General features: G+C 42.0%; 1 protein-coding gene across 1 annotated transcript in view; it reads left to right on the top strand.

Moving 5' to 3' along the window:
• Window positions 1-419: 419 nt before the first annotated feature.
• Window positions 420-17,799, top strand: part of LOC118785952 (collagen alpha-1(VI) chain-like) — a 28,445-nt gene continuing 11,065 nt past the window's right edge. The window contains exons 1-25 of the mRNA XM_036540909.1: window positions 420-768; window positions 3,187-3,316; window positions 3,545-3,745; window positions 5,188-5,347; window positions 5,581-5,694; window positions 5,932-5,952; window positions 6,087-6,107; window positions 6,401-6,445; window positions 6,655-6,708; window positions 7,369-7,413; window positions 7,511-7,537; window positions 8,509-8,535; window positions 8,655-8,699; window positions 9,062-9,115; window positions 10,006-10,068; window positions 10,300-10,362; window positions 10,555-10,608; window positions 10,773-10,808; window positions 10,985-11,047; window positions 11,310-11,372; window positions 13,401-13,463; window positions 14,098-14,160; window positions 15,062-15,112; window positions 15,232-15,267; window positions 16,212-16,274. Of these exons, the coding sequence (XP_036396802.1) occupies window positions 663-768; window positions 3,187-3,316; window positions 3,545-3,745; window positions 5,188-5,347; window positions 5,581-5,694; window positions 5,932-5,952; window positions 6,087-6,107; window positions 6,401-6,445; window positions 6,655-6,708; window positions 7,369-7,413; window positions 7,511-7,537; window positions 8,509-8,535; window positions 8,655-8,699; window positions 9,062-9,115; window positions 10,006-10,068; window positions 10,300-10,362; window positions 10,555-10,608; window positions 10,773-10,808; window positions 10,985-11,047; window positions 11,310-11,372; window positions 13,401-13,463; window positions 14,098-14,160; window positions 15,062-15,112; window positions 15,232-15,267; window positions 16,212-16,274 (1,668 nt within the window). The 5' untranslated portion in view covers window positions 420-662. The remainder of the gene's footprint in view (window positions 769-3,186; window positions 3,317-3,544; window positions 3,746-5,187; window positions 5,348-5,580; window positions 5,695-5,931; window positions 5,953-6,086; window positions 6,108-6,400; window positions 6,446-6,654; window positions 6,709-7,368; window positions 7,414-7,510; window positions 7,538-8,508; window positions 8,536-8,654; window positions 8,700-9,061; window positions 9,116-10,005; window positions 10,069-10,299; window positions 10,363-10,554; window positions 10,609-10,772; window positions 10,809-10,984; window positions 11,048-11,309; window positions 11,373-13,400; window positions 13,464-14,097; window positions 14,161-15,061; window positions 15,113-15,231; window positions 15,268-16,211; window positions 16,275-17,799) is intronic.

Genomic DNA, 17,799 nt, shown 5'->3' with positions numbered 1-17,799 from the left:
TGTGAAACACATTGCTTCCAAGTATTTGCTATCTCAGTAGTGAACAAGAAAAACTTGTCCAGTGCATGAATAGAAAGAGTTCAATGAAATGCCCCTCAAATTGGGGACCTTTAAACAGAGCAACATGATTTAAATTACCCACTTCATCTCCTTTTCACCCATTTCCACATCACACCACTTCCTGATAAAACTAGTGCAGTTACCCTGTCTAACTTCAGATTGTAAATTAGCCAAGAAAAACGGGCCGATATGCGTGATAGCATTTCTCAGCAAGCTCTACACACAAAGACTAAGCAATGAGCACACTGAGAATAAACGGCAAAATACGTGCACCTCATACGGCATTTGCAGCATGAGTCTTTCAGTCGTTGCACACCCATATATCTATAAAGATGCAACTGGGTGCAATTAATTTAGACTAAGAAAAGTTAGATTTGTAGAGACAGACCTTTTTGCCAAGAAACCAGTCAAGGTTTCCTCCGCCCTCTTTCAGATTCAAGAGTCTCATCCAGCCCACTTCTCTCTGAGCTAGCGTCCACCCTCTCTGCATCCTCTCCTTGCTGCTCTTGGGGAGGACTGTGGCTGGATATCTCAAACTAGCCCCTTTAGACTTTATTAGGACCCATTTCATTTCCAGGGTGTTTGTGCACGACCGGCTGTGCATGAACACTAAGCACGGAATTATGGGTTTAAACGCATTTCTTTTAACGCTTTTGTGCTCCTTATTGGTCGGGGCGCGAGCTCAACTGCGTAGACCGAGGTCTCAAGGTAAGCAAGTGATTTTATTTCGGTTGTTGACGTTTTGTTTTTGTTTGTTTTTTTTTTTTTTTAATTAATGTCATAATTGTTATGATTTGTTGTAAGTCCAACGATACTATTTGAATATGGTTATATTTACGCGTTCAACGTTCAATGAGTAGCGAGCGCCGATGGAACGCAGAAAATGGGGCGTAAAAAGTTATTTCTCTGTTGCTCCATTTCGTAACTTTGGTGATGCTTCAGTAGTTGGTTGATCGCAGATGCATCTTGATTTATATTCTGCATCCCATTGTTTAAGAACACCCCGATTATATTGACGTAAAATAATGAAAGAAAACACCGCGATTGTTGGTGTTCTTCTTTTACGCATTTGAGAATATAATGAAATATTCTAGATACCCTTTGATGGTCTGTTCATTCAAGCTGTATTTACCTGTGGAAATCATGAATTAGTATGTGAAGTTAAGTATGATTTATTACATCTGTTGCATTTTTATTTGGTTTATTTCGTTTTTTTTAGTTGTTTTTTAGTAGTTTTTAGTTTTGAAAGATGGATCCGTTGCTGGAATTAATCCTTTAGAAGAACTATGGTCTGGTTACTGATACCCTGGTTGTCAGGAAGCACTTAAATATAACAACTCTTATCTTACGTCATCAAACGTAAATAGCAACAGCTGCACTTTTTTAAAATCAAGGATGTACGTGTGATTTAAGAAGTGTGAGAGACATTGCTTTCCTCCAGAATGCATATGTGTGGATAGAGTGTGAGATTTGAGGCATGGCCCACACAGGGAGTGGGAACAGTGGATTTTAATTAGGGAAGAAGGTGAAGTCTGTCATCCTCCTTAGCTCCTCAATAGAACAGAATCCAGAATGAGGCAGGTGGGATTGGTTCATATCGGGTGAGGTTGTAGTGGAGTTCTTCGGTACACCATTATAGACCTTCCTTGGAAGCATCCAAAAAATACTACCAAATCCTGGCACTGATTGGGATCCCCATGGCAGAAGTCTGAAGTCCCTGCCACTTCCATGCTATCTGTGTGTGTCCACCCTTGCTGTGCTGTGACAGTAACCATGATGGACGTTGGGTGTCATTACCCATGCAGCTCCTCTCTGCAGTGGCTCATGGGAAATTTGCCCACTATGCCATGACTCTCTCATTGTGGTATCGTTGGTATTTTGAGCACGCTTAGGCCATTGTCTCACCTCGCACTGGCCTTCAAGGATCAAAGGTGTCCTGGAGCTGTTGACGCAATTACTGTGATGCAAATTCCATATCAGTGTGTTTGACATTAGAGGTCTGTGTAATTCTGGGATAATATTAAAGTCTAATACATTTTTTGTTTGTTTGCTTGTTTGCTCTACAAATCATGGAGTTAAGACTATTTTTGATCCAATTTTTTGATAGTAGTATGCTGAAAACATTTGAGATGCAACTCAAAAATGTACAAATAGAAGAGCACTATGGAATTGAATAATCAAAGTGGAAACTAAGTAAATATATTGAATGTATGTTACAGTATGGCAGTTTATTAGGCAATCAATTAGTGAGTATTTGCGTTTATTTGTATTTTCAGACTGTTTGAAATTAAACAGAATTGCTTGGTTCTGTGAGGTTTTGTTACCTCCATTCATTCACTCCTTACCTCCATTCATATGATGACATACCCAAACCCAACAATCTGACCAATAGCGTGTTTCTATGCTGCAACTGAACTGGAACCGTGTGTGTTGAAGAATTCCTTTAGCCTCTGAGTGGAGCTCTGCTAACCGGTCTTCTGTGGTTCGATTGCTCTCATAACAGAGGAATATACCCCACATCGAAAAGGTCATAGGCCATACACTTTGACCTTCCGTGTGACTTACCAGCACATTTTCATTTACACATTTTCACACAAAGACAAATCTTTGAAGACTGAGTTGAATGGAACTGCACCATCTTAAATCTTCACAAACTGAAAAATACCTTGACAGCTCCGATTGACCCCTTTGCCTTTGGACAGTCCTGCTTTCTTAAGAAATTCCTCAACAGGTGGTGAACATCGTATTGTTACAATTAACATTCTCTGATGTATCAAATGTCAGTTATTTTTGATTATTTGCATATTTGGCAATGTGTATGTGAAGTTGTATTTCCATTAGAGGGCTAATAAGACAGTGGTGTGATCATTCAGTGAGATGACCCTTATTCTTTATCATACCCAGTTGTGTTTCTTCTGAACCTTCTTCTAGTTGTTTGAATTGACACACTTTTATTAGTATGAGAATTGATCTAGACAAAGTCTTGAGTAGCAGCACATTGCTATGCCAAACCCTTTCAGTTGACATAAGTAAGATTTCCCTTCATCACAGTGATGTTGTATAGTACAGAGTAACATGGCTGTGCATGCGTGTATCTTATTTCTCTGAATTCTCCTCTTCCCTCAGAATGTCCTGTGGATCTTTTCTTTGTCCTGGATACCTCTGAGAGTGTGGCCCTGAGGCAGAAACCCCCAGAGTTCTACGTTGACCAGCTCAAGACCTTCACCAAGACCTTCATTGATGAGCTGCAAGAAGTGTACAGTGTCAAATGGATTGTACTACACTATTTAACATAGGCTTTAGTGTGTAATTTGTAGCCACATTGTGCTTCCTAAACATTGACAGTGAAAATGAAAAAAAAAATGTACATAATATGTATTTCAGCAAGAAATGATATGATAATGGCTGATGATAACGGTTATGGATTGTCAGTGGGATATAAAGCATTTGTTATCTTGTCGTGTCATTTCTTTGCTGTGTGCAGGATCCAGCCATGTGACCGTTTCCTGACATGGAACTCAGGTGCACTGCACTACAGCGATGAGGTCGTTCTCATCCGGGAATTGAGTGACATGAGCGTAGACCGCGATAAGCTGAAGAGTGATGTGGACGCAATCACCTACATCGGAAAGGGCACCTACACCGACTGCGCCATCAAGAGAGGCATCGCGGAACTGCTCATCGGGTTAGTGTTTGCAGTTGCACAAGCGTGCACACACACACACACACACACACAAGCATAGACTCACACACACGCACACACGCACAAGCATAGACACACACACACATTCACACATGAGCACATGCCCAGACAAACATGCATATATATGCACACACACAAACATTTGCACGCACATAAACCAACAGATGTAAATACACATAAACACACAAAAGTTCACACAAAACCACGTGCACACATGAACATAGGGTCTTACATCCTGAGTTGTACTATTCACGTTTGTTTTACAGAGAACAATGAGGAGAATCTCATGGTTGGCTCAGACCTCTAGAATAGATATTGACAGGATTTCTTTTCCATCCATTACCACAGTGTGGGCAGCAGTGTGGCATAGTGGTAAGGAGCAGGGCTTGCAAAGGAAAGGTTGTTAGTTCAATTCCCTGTTGGGGCACTGCTGCTGTACCCTTGGGCAAGGTACTTAACCCACAGTTGCCTCAGTAAATATCCAACTATATGAACGGATAAAATTGTAAGTTGCTCTGGGTAAGAGCGTTTTCCAAATGACAATAATGTAATGAAATGTGTAAGTGTTCATATTATGCAGCACTGATAGAAGCTATGATGTTCACATTAGCTGGGCCGTCATTGAATGTAAGGATTATATGGGCTTTCTCTCAGATAGGGATATGCATTGCTGTTAATTATATGAAATCCTATTACTCCAAAGATATTCAAATAATTGACCCCCCCACCCTCTGAAAAGCAGTATTAACTCAGCAATGAAGAAACTTTCAATCATTCATACTCTCTAGCAGTAAGATCTTTTGTTTTTTAGAAGACTCTTAGGATATATTGCATGAATAGTTATAACAAAGGATAAAGCTTTGTTTTTTTTTCTCATCACTGTAACAAGCATTTGAGTAACAGTTCAAGTAACTTATATGCTAAACATGCTGTGAACAAAGACCATTACTACAGTTCTTATGGGACATTCATTCATTGAGTAGGTTTCCGTGAGTGGTGCTGAAATACAGTTGACTCTGGAGAGTCAGGGTGGAAACACAGGGAAACAGGCTTAATGGACACGGCTTTAGTTCCCATTTAACTCTGAGAGAGTCGACTTCCCAGATTCCAGCCTTCGTACACTGTTTAATGGAAACAGAGCCCTACATGGCTAATGTATTTTTTGACGCCACCAATTTTGGCAGTTTTCTATAGTGGAAGCAAAACTGGGCTTGGAACACTGCTATGAGCAGTGTAGTTAAACATAATTACTTAAGTATATGCCCAGCTGGAGAAATGAATAATAGTAATAATGCTTAATAATAACTATTATTATTATTATTAGTTGTAGTAGTATTAGTGGTGGTGGTAGTAGTAGTAGTAATAGTATTAGTGGTAGTAATAAAAGAACAGTCTTGACACCAGTGCATCTGTTTTGGTTTCAGGGGTTCTCATTACCAAAAGAACAAGTACATTGTGGTGGTGACTGATGGACACCCTGTAACTGGCTATAAGGAGCCCTGTGGAGGCTTGCAGGAGGCCGCCAATGAAGCCAGACTGTACGGCATCAAAGTGTTTGCAGTGGCCATCACACCTGATCAGGAGGTAGGCGTGTTCCCACAGGTGTGCTCTACCTGAGCAGCTGGCTCTACGTGTCCGTGAAATGAAAGGAGCCACTCTGCAGCGATAGCACTGTGGGAGATGAACTTCTAGCCCATAATGCTCGTTTCAGTGGAGGACTGAGTGAGAAGCACAAGGATTGAGGGTATAGTGGTTTGCCATGCAGAGTGATTCTAAAATGACCTGGGTTTTTTTTTTTTTTTTGCATATGCCTACAGGACACAAGGCTCTCTGTCATCGCCACGGATATGAACTACAGACAGAACTTCACGGCTGCAGACGGACAGATGTCCACCCAGCTCAAAACCATCCATAACATCATCAACATGATTGTGAGTGCCTGCACATCACTTAACTTAAAAAGTCCAGCCTGAGCAGCACAGTACACCCGAGTCTCTGTGGTTTTCAGTCACTAAATGCAATGTCTTGGGTATGTCAGTCATGACAGCAAATATCCTTGTTTTATAATATTCTATAATCAGCAGTGAACATATATTTAAACTCTGAATGATCATGTGAGCTATGGATCCATGCTGATCATTTCACCTCTGTCTTTCCTTCTATTTCAGACAAATGAAACAAAAGATGAGGTATGTATGGCTTCTTATGTTCTCCTATGCTGTATGTATGTGATATTATTTGTTGTTATGTTTTATTATGTATTACATTATTGTAATTTCTCACCTTATACCTCACTGTGTTGTGTTTTTTTTCCTCTTTGCAGTGCTGTTCTTTCGAATGCAATGTAAGTGGCTCCATTGGTAATCTACTTTCGTGCCAAGACAAAAAAAAAAAATCACTGGTTTGACTTACTAATATTGCACACACATTTTTCTTTTTGTTTTTTTTTTCTGAACAAATGAATATGTTAGCAACTACTGATTTGCTTTGGTGCAGTCAGATTTAAAAAAATGATTTCCATTGTTTGGACTCTTTTAAAGTACTATAGCATCGTTGAGATGATTTGTAGTGAAAGCAAGAGGTGACAGTGAAGGTGACAGTGACATTACAAATCTCTTTACATTCGCTTGTCTCCAGGCTTCAGGAGGAGAGAAGGGACCCCTTGGGGACCCAGGATCCAAGGTCAGTCATACACCACAGAGGGTGCCATGTTACTGAGATTATTTATGGTGATGGGTGCTGTCTGTTGTGGTTTGTGAGTTAAAATGATCCAAATGGTGCAGAGGAAGAAAATAGCAATGATGCTAATACTAGTGCATTGTGGGATAGATGTGAGGGAAGGGTGATGATGTGCTTGTTCTGACTCTGTATTACTTGTTTTTGCTTATCAGGGTGAGACTGGCAGACAAGGGATGCCAGGAGAGAAGGGTGACCTCGGCGATGTGGTGAGTACCACTGGCTGTCACTGCTACAGCTACATGAATGAATCAGGTAGTTGCGAACCCTGTTTTATTGCACAGTATGAAGCCGGTCTCTCTGAATTTGCTTTAATGTGCACACTCTAGTTAGGGGCAAAGCGTCACAACGGTCCTCTCTCTGAATGAATGCAGTTTTCAGGGATGCATTCTAATTAGTAAGACTGAGGTACCAAAAGAAACTCTGCACAACCATGTGATGATGCTCCCTCTCATTATTTAGGTTATTGCCAGGAAAGTACATACAACAGCAAGGTTCTTGTTACCCATGATTCCTTGCTACTTCCCCTTACTGTACTTTACAGAATGCTGTACTTTGTATATCTGTAGAGACCCCAGGACAGATTTGCCGAATGTAAACATAGTCGTAATTCCTTAATTTATTGTGGGGACATCTGGCGCCTGTAAAACTGAAGCCAGCGGTCCCATTAGGAAGCATATACAGTACACAACCCTGCCTGGAAAGGAATCCCCAGACACTAGAGTCTGTGTGGATTAAAACACGTTTAGAGAATAGAAACGTTCAGTAAACAGAGTAAATCTGGAATGTGGATGGCTGCACCTAGACTCACGTTGACCTAAAATCACCTTGTAGGTAGTAACGTAGTGTCTCCTGTGATGTCTTAACAGGGAAATCCAGGTGACCCAGGACCTGTCGGCTACCAGGGCATGAAGGTGCTGTACACATCACACTGTCCTCGACATATTCTTCTGTTTGTTACCCGGAGGAAAGAGCTGTGTGAACTGACCTTTGATTTTTGCCTTCCTACAGGGAGACAAAGGAGGGAGGGGTGACAAGGTGAGGCCTGTCTGAATTTGTTCTGCACATTAATATTAATATAGAACTAATATAGAAACAAGGATAAGCACTATTGTCCATATCTGTTCACTCAAGTGTGGATCAGTGACATTGAGGACCGTCATTATCACAACAGTATCAGACGTAAACCATCTGAGAGTTTTAGTAAGCTGAACACAGGGATATAAGTGTCAGAACTCAGGCAGGGACTCAAGTGCAGACAGAGAAAACTGGGCACACGGGTTTATTAATCCAGAGGTCAATCCAGAAGCGAAGTCAAGGCAGGCAGAGTCAAAAAACCAGAACAGACACAGCGACCAAACCCACAGGGCAGGAACGAGGAGCGAAGTCAGGAAAACAGGCAAGAAAACAGAACCGGCAGGCAGACACGACAAAAAGGCAGACGGCGAGTAACGACACAGCAAACCGGGATGAACCAGCAACGAGACGAGACACAAGCAGGACTTAAATAGGGCAAGGCTGATGAGAAGACGGGATGCAGGTGCACAGGCAGGCAGGTGAAGACAGTCAGGCAATCAGGTGGGCGGCGACAGGGCGGAGAGCAGGGCAGGGCTGGAACACAGGGAAAAACAAAAGCACATGGACAGGGAAAACAAAACAACCGGCTAAGATGCCGCAGTCCTGACAATAAGTTAACTGATTTCACATTTTATTTTATTTATGTATCTCTCTAAGAGATTCGCTTATACACCTTGACATGTTGTCCATTTATTAAGATGAATATTTACTGAATCAGTTCAGGTGAAGCATCTCACTCAGAGAAACAGAAGCAGTGCCAGTTTGAACCTGCAACCTCTGAGTCAGATTTCAGTGCCTTTACATCTCCTCCACTGTCCAGTGCCCGACTGCTGTTCATATTCAAACCGGACTTTCACCAGAGACATTTGACTTGTTTAATACTCCTTTTTAATATGCAAATTTTGTTCAACCCCTTTTCTGTCTCATTTCAGGGAGAAAGGGGCCACAAAGGATACAAGGTGAGTTTCAGAAAGTGCAGCTCAATTCTGATTGGTGAATGCCTTCATTTATAACATGCCCACATCCAATCAGTCTTTGTTACCGATCATAAAAAAAACTCTCTTCCTCTCCTCCCCAGGGAGACAAAGGTCACAGAGGAATTGATGGGACTGATGGACGCAAGGTGAGTTTTAAAGTCTGTAGGTCCTACCGCTATACTTTGAGATGCATAAGGAAGCATTATCAGCTATATTACAGTGATAGTTAAGATATTTCACTGTATAGATATGAGAGATTGTTGTTAAGTAACAACCTAAACAATCTACCAACAAAAGTCAATTGATTACCTTAGACTTTTATAATATATTAGTCTCTTATTGCCACCTTCACCATGCTTCAATGATTAAAAAAGAAAAAAAACCTGAAGAAAAAAAGGAAGACCATGTTTGTGAAAGGCTGGTTTTTAGATAAGGGCTTTTTTCCCAGGCGGCTGTGTCAGGCCCCTGAGGTGCTGTATACTCACTGCTCTCTTCCGTTTGCCTACAGGGGGAGGCGGGATTCCCAGGCCTGGCTGGCTGCAAAGGATCCCCTGGGCCCGATGTAAGTGGATATTGTTTCCGCAGTCATTTTCGCCACCGGGTTAACTCTCCTCGCAGGTGTGTTTAGGAACATACACATTGCCAATGCTCACCACCCTGGGCCGAGCAGAGCAGATGTTATTGTTACCTGCCTGCCCGTGGCCGTTTTTTCCATTCGTACCCGCTCGGGGGAACACTTGTACATGAGCCTCCTGTTCCGCCGTTTGGAATGTTTCATCCTTTTGTTTGCAATCACTCCTTCTGCGCTGCTGAGAGGCTTCACAGTGCAGCAGCGCTGTCAGCGTGATACAGCGCAGAACTTACAGCGGCCACAGTCCTTACTACCGTCGTTGGTCACAAGACCTTTCATGGGAAGAGGCGGCTTTAGATCTGTGGGGAAAAAAAAAAACATTACTCAAACAGCACTTCAAGGGGAATTCCTGCTTATACCAAAAAAAAGACAAAAGAAACAAGAACATGAGTCCTCAGTAGAGAATTTGCCCTTTGAAGATTTCGTAGTCTGGTGTGCATTTTCTTAGTGGGATGTAGCTGTTACACTGAGGCTGGAAGGCCACTATGGCGCCTGTAGGCAGTTGCAGCTGAGTTCTGACTCAAGCAGCCTCGTTCCAGCCTCTCAGCATCTGGCCAGCACTGAAGAGGATGTTAGTTTGCCTACCACACACGCACGAAACACAAATCTGCCTTTCAAAACCACTGAAGGCTTTGTGCTGTAATTAGCGCTCTCTCTGTTTTCATTTTGCTCGCATTCTGTCCTGTTCCTTTAAGTTTTTGTAAACAGTACGCTTAAGCGAGATCTGATAAGCAGATCGATCTGATAAGCACAGAAGTGTACAGTCTTTGGTTTGTTCTTCACAGAGAGTGACAGAAACCCCTTTTCTCTGTTTTCTGCAGGGATTACCAGGAGAACCAGGCCCTAAAGGAGATCCTGGGCCCTATGGCACAAAGGGAGCAAAAGTAAGGATAAAGTCCTTTTATGTTAGTGGTTATTTCTGCCGACAAGTAGGACGTGAGTGTGGAGTTATCAGTATAACTTAACTTGTAATCACCCAGCAGGGTTAGAAGTTTTGCACTGAAGCAAGAATGTGCATATCAGTATCAGACTTGCATTTAATTATGATGTCATTGTTTGGGTTTGACAAAAAAAAAAAAATCCTCAGAGTTGAACAACCCTGTTTCCTCCTTTAGGGAGATCCTGGGAGAGATGGGGAGGCAGGAAGACCAGGAAACTACGGTCCACTTGGAGGCAAGGTAAACAGGAAGTGATAAGGGAGGCAGGCCACAAACGAGCTGCCGCCTTGTGGGCTCCGTCTTTAAATGAGGGTGGAGGGTGAATTTCTCATTACACTGTAACAGCCTCTGCCACTCGATGCTTGTATCCATTTCTCACTCCCTCCCCAAGGCTCATTAACACTTCGTGTTGTCGATTATGTGTTTTTGTAGGGTGAACCAGGACCAAGGGGGCCAGATGGAGACAAAGGGGAGAGAGGCGATGATGCAAGTGTTTTCCGTATTTTTTTTTTTTTTGGCTCTTTGTGTTAAATTTGTTTTGTGTGATATCATTCCGTGACACTCACCTTAGGTAATTTTTCATCAAATGTTTAAAATATTTTTTGGATCATTGGGAGCTCCTGTTGATGGTGGTGTAATGCGTCTTTCAGGGCTTGCCAGGCCCAGACGGACCCCGTGGTGACAAGGTAACATACTCCAAACCAACGCTCACAACATGAACAGCTGAAAGTGTGCATATGGCCCAGTTTCAGAACTGTGAAAATCCATAATTGTTTCAGAATGAGAAACGAACGCCGCTGTTCTTGGCGATATGCTTCCTTATCGGTGTGATTACACAGAATATGTGGCTGTTTATTCCCAGGGAGCAGCAGGAGAGAAGGGAGAACAAGGTTCCCGCGGAAACAGAGGACCCAGAGGAGATTTGGTCAGTGTCTTTTTATCGTTTTTCTCATTGTGCTGTCACTAACTGAAGCAGCGGATAGGGATTTGAATGGGAATGGCTTGCTGTAATGTTTTGATAATGTTAAAGTGGCTAAACATTGCTGCTTTGATCAGTTTGTGAGTATCTGCTGCATGTACAGTATGCTTTTGATAAAGAAGGATTGAATTTAGCTGAGGAGTTTGAGAGTCCCCTGTGAGATGGATGAACCTCTGCTCATGTGCCGACGTCCCTGTCTCCTCTGCAGGGCGAGCCAGGTCCACGGGGCGAACCGGGTCGGGAAGGGTCTGGCGGGCCCAACGGAGAACCAGTAAGACTAACCCGCCTGCAACCTGGTTGATCAGATTTGCTGTAAATTTGACCTTGTGTGACACGGTGCGGATGTATGGCTGTAATGGATGTTGTTCCAGTACCATGAATGATAGCTTGGCTGGGGGTTTATGAGGTTTATGAGGCACATATTATAGATAAGGCCCCACTATGTGGGAGAAAATCTTTGGAAACCAGAAAATATGTAGGTATGTATCAATTCAAGACAACAGTCATCTCAACATAATGAAATTTACAGTAGAGGGGAAAAAAGACAAAAAAAAAATCCTTCGATTCACAAAAGTCAAAGAACTGAGGAAAATCAAGAGTCAGAAAACAGTAAATGAACATTTCCGCTGAAAAGAAATTAGACACGCTCTCTGCGGGATTTAGCACAAAACGAACAAGATGGAGTAGAGTAGGGAAGGATTTACAGACTTGTTTGGCTGGGGAGAGAGGAGCCAGTTGGCCTCCATTAGAGCTGGCTGGCTGGGTGGTGTATGCCACTGTGCCGAGGCCAGGCCACGGGCCCCAGTGTAAGGTCGCACACCGTGTCAAGGTACTCCCGCTGCCTCCAAGGATACCCTTCTTTGCCCGGTGCCTCAGTTAGCTGCATGGTCACAGCAAACATTACCATCACCATCATCTTCCTCGTTGGCATGTGGCTCTATTGCTGTGCCACCCACTTCTTCTGTAAGTACGGAGACAGCTTCAGCTACTCAAATTCTCATCATCCCTATATATGTACATCACTCTGTGGTGTGCTTAGCTGACATATTTACCTGCATTACAGTTTTATGTATTTTCCATTCGCGTACCTGGGTGTGTACTGAAGCTACACAGGATGTGTCCTGCTTAAGGGTGAAGTGGGATTGCCCCACCTGGGAATCAAACTTGCAACCCCTGTTACTTATGAACCCCACCACAGTGCCACCCACTCTGTCTTTTTGCATTTACCCTGGCACTGTTCACTCATCACTCGTTCCCTACAGGATTTTTGCCATCTCGGTCCACACAGAATCAGCGTTTACTTCATCCCACAGATGCTGCTACTGTTAGTCATATTCATGGTGTCGTCTTTGTTTTGTACCTCGGAAACGGATCATGTCACAAATGGGATGGGATAGATTGAATCATATTGTGGGGCATTTCTTTTGGTAGCGTGAACCAGAATGCCAGTTAAGCCTTGCAATGGAGAACATCTGTGCCGTTTTTCAGTTGAATCTCTCTTCCTTCTGAGTCGCAGAGAGAAATGTGGCGCACAGAGTCAGCATCCCAACTGAAAATCTGTTTTTGCTGGCAGGGACATTTTTTTCCAGAAGGAGCAGGGGTTAGAACCATTCCTCCTCCAAGCGTATCCACTTCTGTGGAAATTCAGGAGAGATTAAGATGAATTCATGACCAAACCCGTATTCCAGCCCAAACTTTTTTTTTTTTTTTGCTTACTTAATTCTTCCATGTTTCAGAGTTCCCCCTCTGGGAAAGTAAAGGCATTGCTGCTGACCAAATAAAAAAGAAACAATATTTAGGTTTTCTGAGTCACTATCCCCCTAAGCTAGTTATTTTGGACTCTGAATCAGTGACAGACATTTTGGGAAAGCCCTGGACTGAAGTCTGTGCTGATTCCATTAGGAACTTTGCATAGGTCCTCTGTTGCCAATTACTGCCTTTATGGTTTGAAAATGAGACTTGGAAAAGAACTTCATTAAATTAGGGTGACGTTCAGCTAACCTCCAACACTATGGATTTCAGGTTCAAATTGCCCTATGAATTACATTATTCCTCATATATTGTTTTACTGCAGCTGCATTATTTTGACAAATTTTTGAGAAGTAAAATTGGTGTGTGACTAGTTTTTGCAATTGAAATCTTTTATTTTGCAGTGCTTCTTTTACATAATTAATGGTGTATTTACATGATGGTTTGATCAAAGAATACTCTTGTGACACAATTATATGCTTGAGAGGGCCTTATTTGATCAAATTACCTATACCAACCTATACCAACCCATGAACTCTTCTCATTCTAGGGTGAACCAGGACGGCCTGGGGCAGCTGGATATAGAGGAGATGAGGGCCCCGCAGGAGGAGAGGTTTGTTATGACATTTAGGAATGACCTCCCATATTTTTCATACAGTAGTTTAAAAAAAAACCCTGGGTGAAATTCCAGTCAATTATGATGTCATTGAAGCTCAGTCTCCACCTTCATCATGTGACCCTCTTAATTGGCATAATGGAGGCTAAGCCCAAGGGATCTGATGTGTCCCAGTTTCGGATCATCACATATCAGAACACCACTCTTTTCAGCTTTATTGTCTACAGCTACATCACCTGCCACCACAGGTCTTCACATCCTCCCAGCAATCTTGATATTACATTACAACACGTTACATTATTGGCATTTAGCAGACAATCTTATCCAAAGCGGCTTACATAGGTTACAATTTTTTACATGTTACTCATTTATACAGCAGAATATTTATTGAGGCAATTCTGGGTTAAGGACCTTGCCCAGAGGTACAACAGCAGTGACCCCGGGGGGGAATCGAATCAACAACTATTTGGTTTCGGGTCATGCACTTTACCACTATGCTACACTGCCATCCCTCTATTAGCCTTAGTCCTCCATTTTGTTACAGAGTTGAATGTACTGTAAATGCTTTTTTTGTGGTTAGCTTTCTCACATATCTCAGCTTCCTCAATCCCTCCTTTCACTTTTTCTCTAGGGAACAAAAGGACCGAGGGGAATCAAAGGTTCCCCAGGCGATAGAGGGCTGATGGGTGAGAGGGTGAGTCACACTTTCCACAGGGTCTCTGACTCGGCAGCAGACATATTTAGACAGATGATCAGGGGGAACCGTAGGAGGAGCACAGGGAATTTCACCCCTTCCTGGGCCTGCATTTCCTTAGAATTCTGGAATCAGATCAACATACGCCAAAAAAAATCTAATCTAGGACATAGAAAAGTCACTGATGTAGATCTTGGAAGTTAAGAATGAGTTGAAATTAAGACTCTAATGTTTGCAAGCACGCAGTTTGTTGCTTTTGGAAAGCCTCTTGGTCAAACCTAACATTTGATCTTGCTCAAAATCTTCTCTGCCACATATTACAGTGATGGTCTAAACTACGTTGGTGTCTAATTGAAATGGCCACTGCATTAGTCAAGTTACAATTCTTGCATGGCATTTACTCAGTAGTGACAGAACCATTTAAGATACCAGGACAGAGTTAGAATAATAGGGAATCGAACAGCAAAATGTTCTGCCTCTTATAATCTAGTGCATTTTCAACATTACCCTGTTCTGTAATGCAATACAATATCTCAGGTACAAATTAATGATCAGTTTTATTGGTTGGACATCAAGACTTTTCATGTTATGGTTTCATTGTCCACTGAGCTTTCAACAAGTCAACAGAATATCTGTGGTTTCTCACGCTGTACAGAAAGCCGTGTCAACCTTGTGTTGAGCTGGATAAGATATTTTGAGCACCGTGCCAGAACTAGGCTATCTCTTCCTCCCCGAACGCTTAATGTAATTGAGTGGAGACGCAATATCAGGCCAGGAAAAATACATCCCCTCTGTATCCTGACTTCAGAAACACAGAGCTGCATCCATTTTGAACTAGATAAGCACAGAGTGCAGGCTGCATGGAGGTCTTGTACTAATTTTATTTTCTGGATTTTCCCAGGGAGAAGACGGAGCACCAGGAAATGGAACTGCAGGATGTCACGGCTTCCAAGTACTCCTCTTTCTTTCATGAACGCATCTGAATGTATAGAAGAAAATCGACAATACTTGGTGTGAAGCAATACTTTGATGATGTCACTGTCATTAATAGAACTTCCTTTTTTGTCACAGGGTTATCCAGGTCCTAGAGGAGATGCAGGAGAGCCGGTATGTATGTTAGCTTGCTACATTACTCGAATTAAATATTAGTACTAGTACGAAATAAATATTAGTATTAGTATTAAAATGGGGGCACACAGTAGGCAAAGGATAAAGCTGTTATGTATGGAAACAGCTAATCGTGAAGCATTACATTATGGTGAGACATAGAGTACATTCATGGTGGCATAGTGGAGGAAGGTGCATTTTATGTCGGGAGTGATGATGGTGTTACTGACATTTACATGTGCAGCTCCAACGGTGCATTCAATAGAGTTAGGCAATTCAGTACTGAGAGACTGAATTATTAGTGCCATTCTTGAAATGTAGTGCTCAGTGTAGTTATTAGAGGAAGGCAATTCCTGGCAGGACTCCCACAGACCTTGAAAATCTTTGAAAATATTTGCATCCTGGAAATTCATGAAGGAGCTTTGAAAAGTGGTCAGAAATCCCACTGTCTATGGAAAGTCACAGAAAATGGCCCAAATATGATTTGAATTCATTGTACAGACTAAAAATATATCTGTCTTTATTGTGATCTGATTAGCCTTGACATTAGGACCCTGTGCTTAATTAGCAATAATAAATTGGCTAGCTTGGTGGCAAAATTGGTCATTTCTGATTGCCACTAAGAACATGCACAAGCATGTGTCCAGAAATAAGGTGTCTCAGAAAGTATTTCCTCCCATAATTCAAAAGTGGCACAGTTTCACAGGAATTGGACAGTTGAAGCCATAAAAATAAGTTAAATCATGGAAAATTTATTTATGTGGGAACCGTGTCCATGTCTTGCTGGAGGCAGCTGAGCTGGCCTGCACTACAACACCATAAAAAAAGTCTAGACTTGAAAGATGAGTCGATGGGCATCAGATATTGTGAACTTCTCCAAGACCACGGTGGTGAGTTGACGAAACAGTGAAATGCCTCTTATTTGCACCCTATTTCCCCTGCAGGGAGGAAAGGGTACCCCTGGACCCAAAGGAGATGATGGAGAGCCCGGTGATCCTGGGTCAGATGTGAGTCATTGCAGGGTGTTCTTCTGTCTCTCTCACTTCCATTTTGAACAAGTAAAACCAGGTTGGTCTGTAGCAGCCCTTTTTCCGAACGCCCTATGGGGCTGTGTCTTTTAAAGAACCGAAAACAAGGTACAGGTCATCTTGTTTCATTACTTTTATATCCCTTTGTAGAAGATGGGATGTTCAGCAGTGTTTTTTTTTTTTTTTAGCTCGTGCAGCTGTGTATGTTTCGTTGCCATGGAGATTTGTTTCCGAGGGAGTAATGGGAACGATGCAGCAAGCAAGAATTTTGTTTATGAGGCTTTCTTTTAGCAGTGTCGGGGTACTTCTCACACTATAAAAACCCACAATGTGTACAGACTGAGCAGCATGACATTGGGCAGGATGTATGTGAAAAATCAACCCACAGAAATGATCAGTCTTAATTAATAGTTTTCACAGTTTTATCGTTCATTACCCACTCATGTGACTACCAATTTTTCAAATTCGTTTCTAGATGTCTTTTTTGACTTTAAAAATAGTTGTTTGTGTGCTGTAGTTTTGTAATGTTTTTGTGCTTGGCAACACAAAAGTGTGTTTATCTGGCAGTAATTCTACTTGAAATGAACTGAGCTGAAGTGAAGCAAGATTCAGTTAGTTTGCTGCTGAAGAAAAATACCAGGATTCTGCTTGCAAAAGTAATTCTAATCACTAGTGGCTCAGCTTTCAAATTTGTTTTTTACTTTGACACTTATGTGTAATAAATCTTTCTAAGTTCATGAAAAGGAAGGGGGATATGTAACTGCTGGGACTTCTGCTGGACAGCCGAGAGCTTTTGAAACAAACCTAGGACTAAACCTGTTTTTATTTGCTACATACTGTTAATAGTACACGATGCCTTTAAGAAATGCCCTATTATTACTATTGTTTAGATTCTTTTTAATGTTTCCACAAACCAGATATTTCTTTTGAGAACTTCTCCTCCTGTACTCTGGCATAGTGAATGCAGCTGGAAACTAGAGCTTTGCCAAGAAGTCTATTTCATGGAGCTGAAAGGCCTATTTTGCAGAAACAAGGCCCACAGTCCGTAATTGCTCCCATACGTTTAATATCCGACAGACTTATCTCTGAGTAATACAGAGCGGCTTAGCATGCAGTGCATCAAACAGAACACGTGAGAAGAAACCGTAGTTTGGAGAGGCTTTTCCTTCATGGTTTCTTAGCTTTATGTTCGATTTTTGATTCAGGGCAGAGTATGCCTCCTGGTATGCTTCAGACGGCCTTGTTGTTCATGGTCACGTCCGAAAGTCAAAGTGTTCTAATAGTTTATTGCATGATCTTCAAGCTGTGATAGAGAAAGATTCTTCTTTTCTTAGTTTTTATTAAAGTACTTATCATCTGTTGTCATTAACCTATGGGCTGGTTCCTGGCCATATTTTGGGTGGCAGTAATTGCTGTTCTCAATGTTTTCTCACCTTATCTCAAATTAAAAAGTGATTTTTGGGTTTCCCAAATCAAACACCGGAGGCAGAAACATTATAATGCG

The sequence above is a fragment of the Megalops cyprinoides genome, chromosome 11 (assembly GCF_013368585.1).
Source record: "Megalops cyprinoides isolate fMegCyp1 chromosome 11, fMegCyp1.pri, whole genome shotgun sequence".
NCBI lineage: Eukaryota > Metazoa > Chordata > Actinopteri > Elopiformes > Megalopidae > Megalops > Megalops cyprinoides.
The sequence above is the reverse complement of the archived record's forward strand: the minus strand, read 5'-3'. Positions and strand labels throughout refer to the sequence as shown.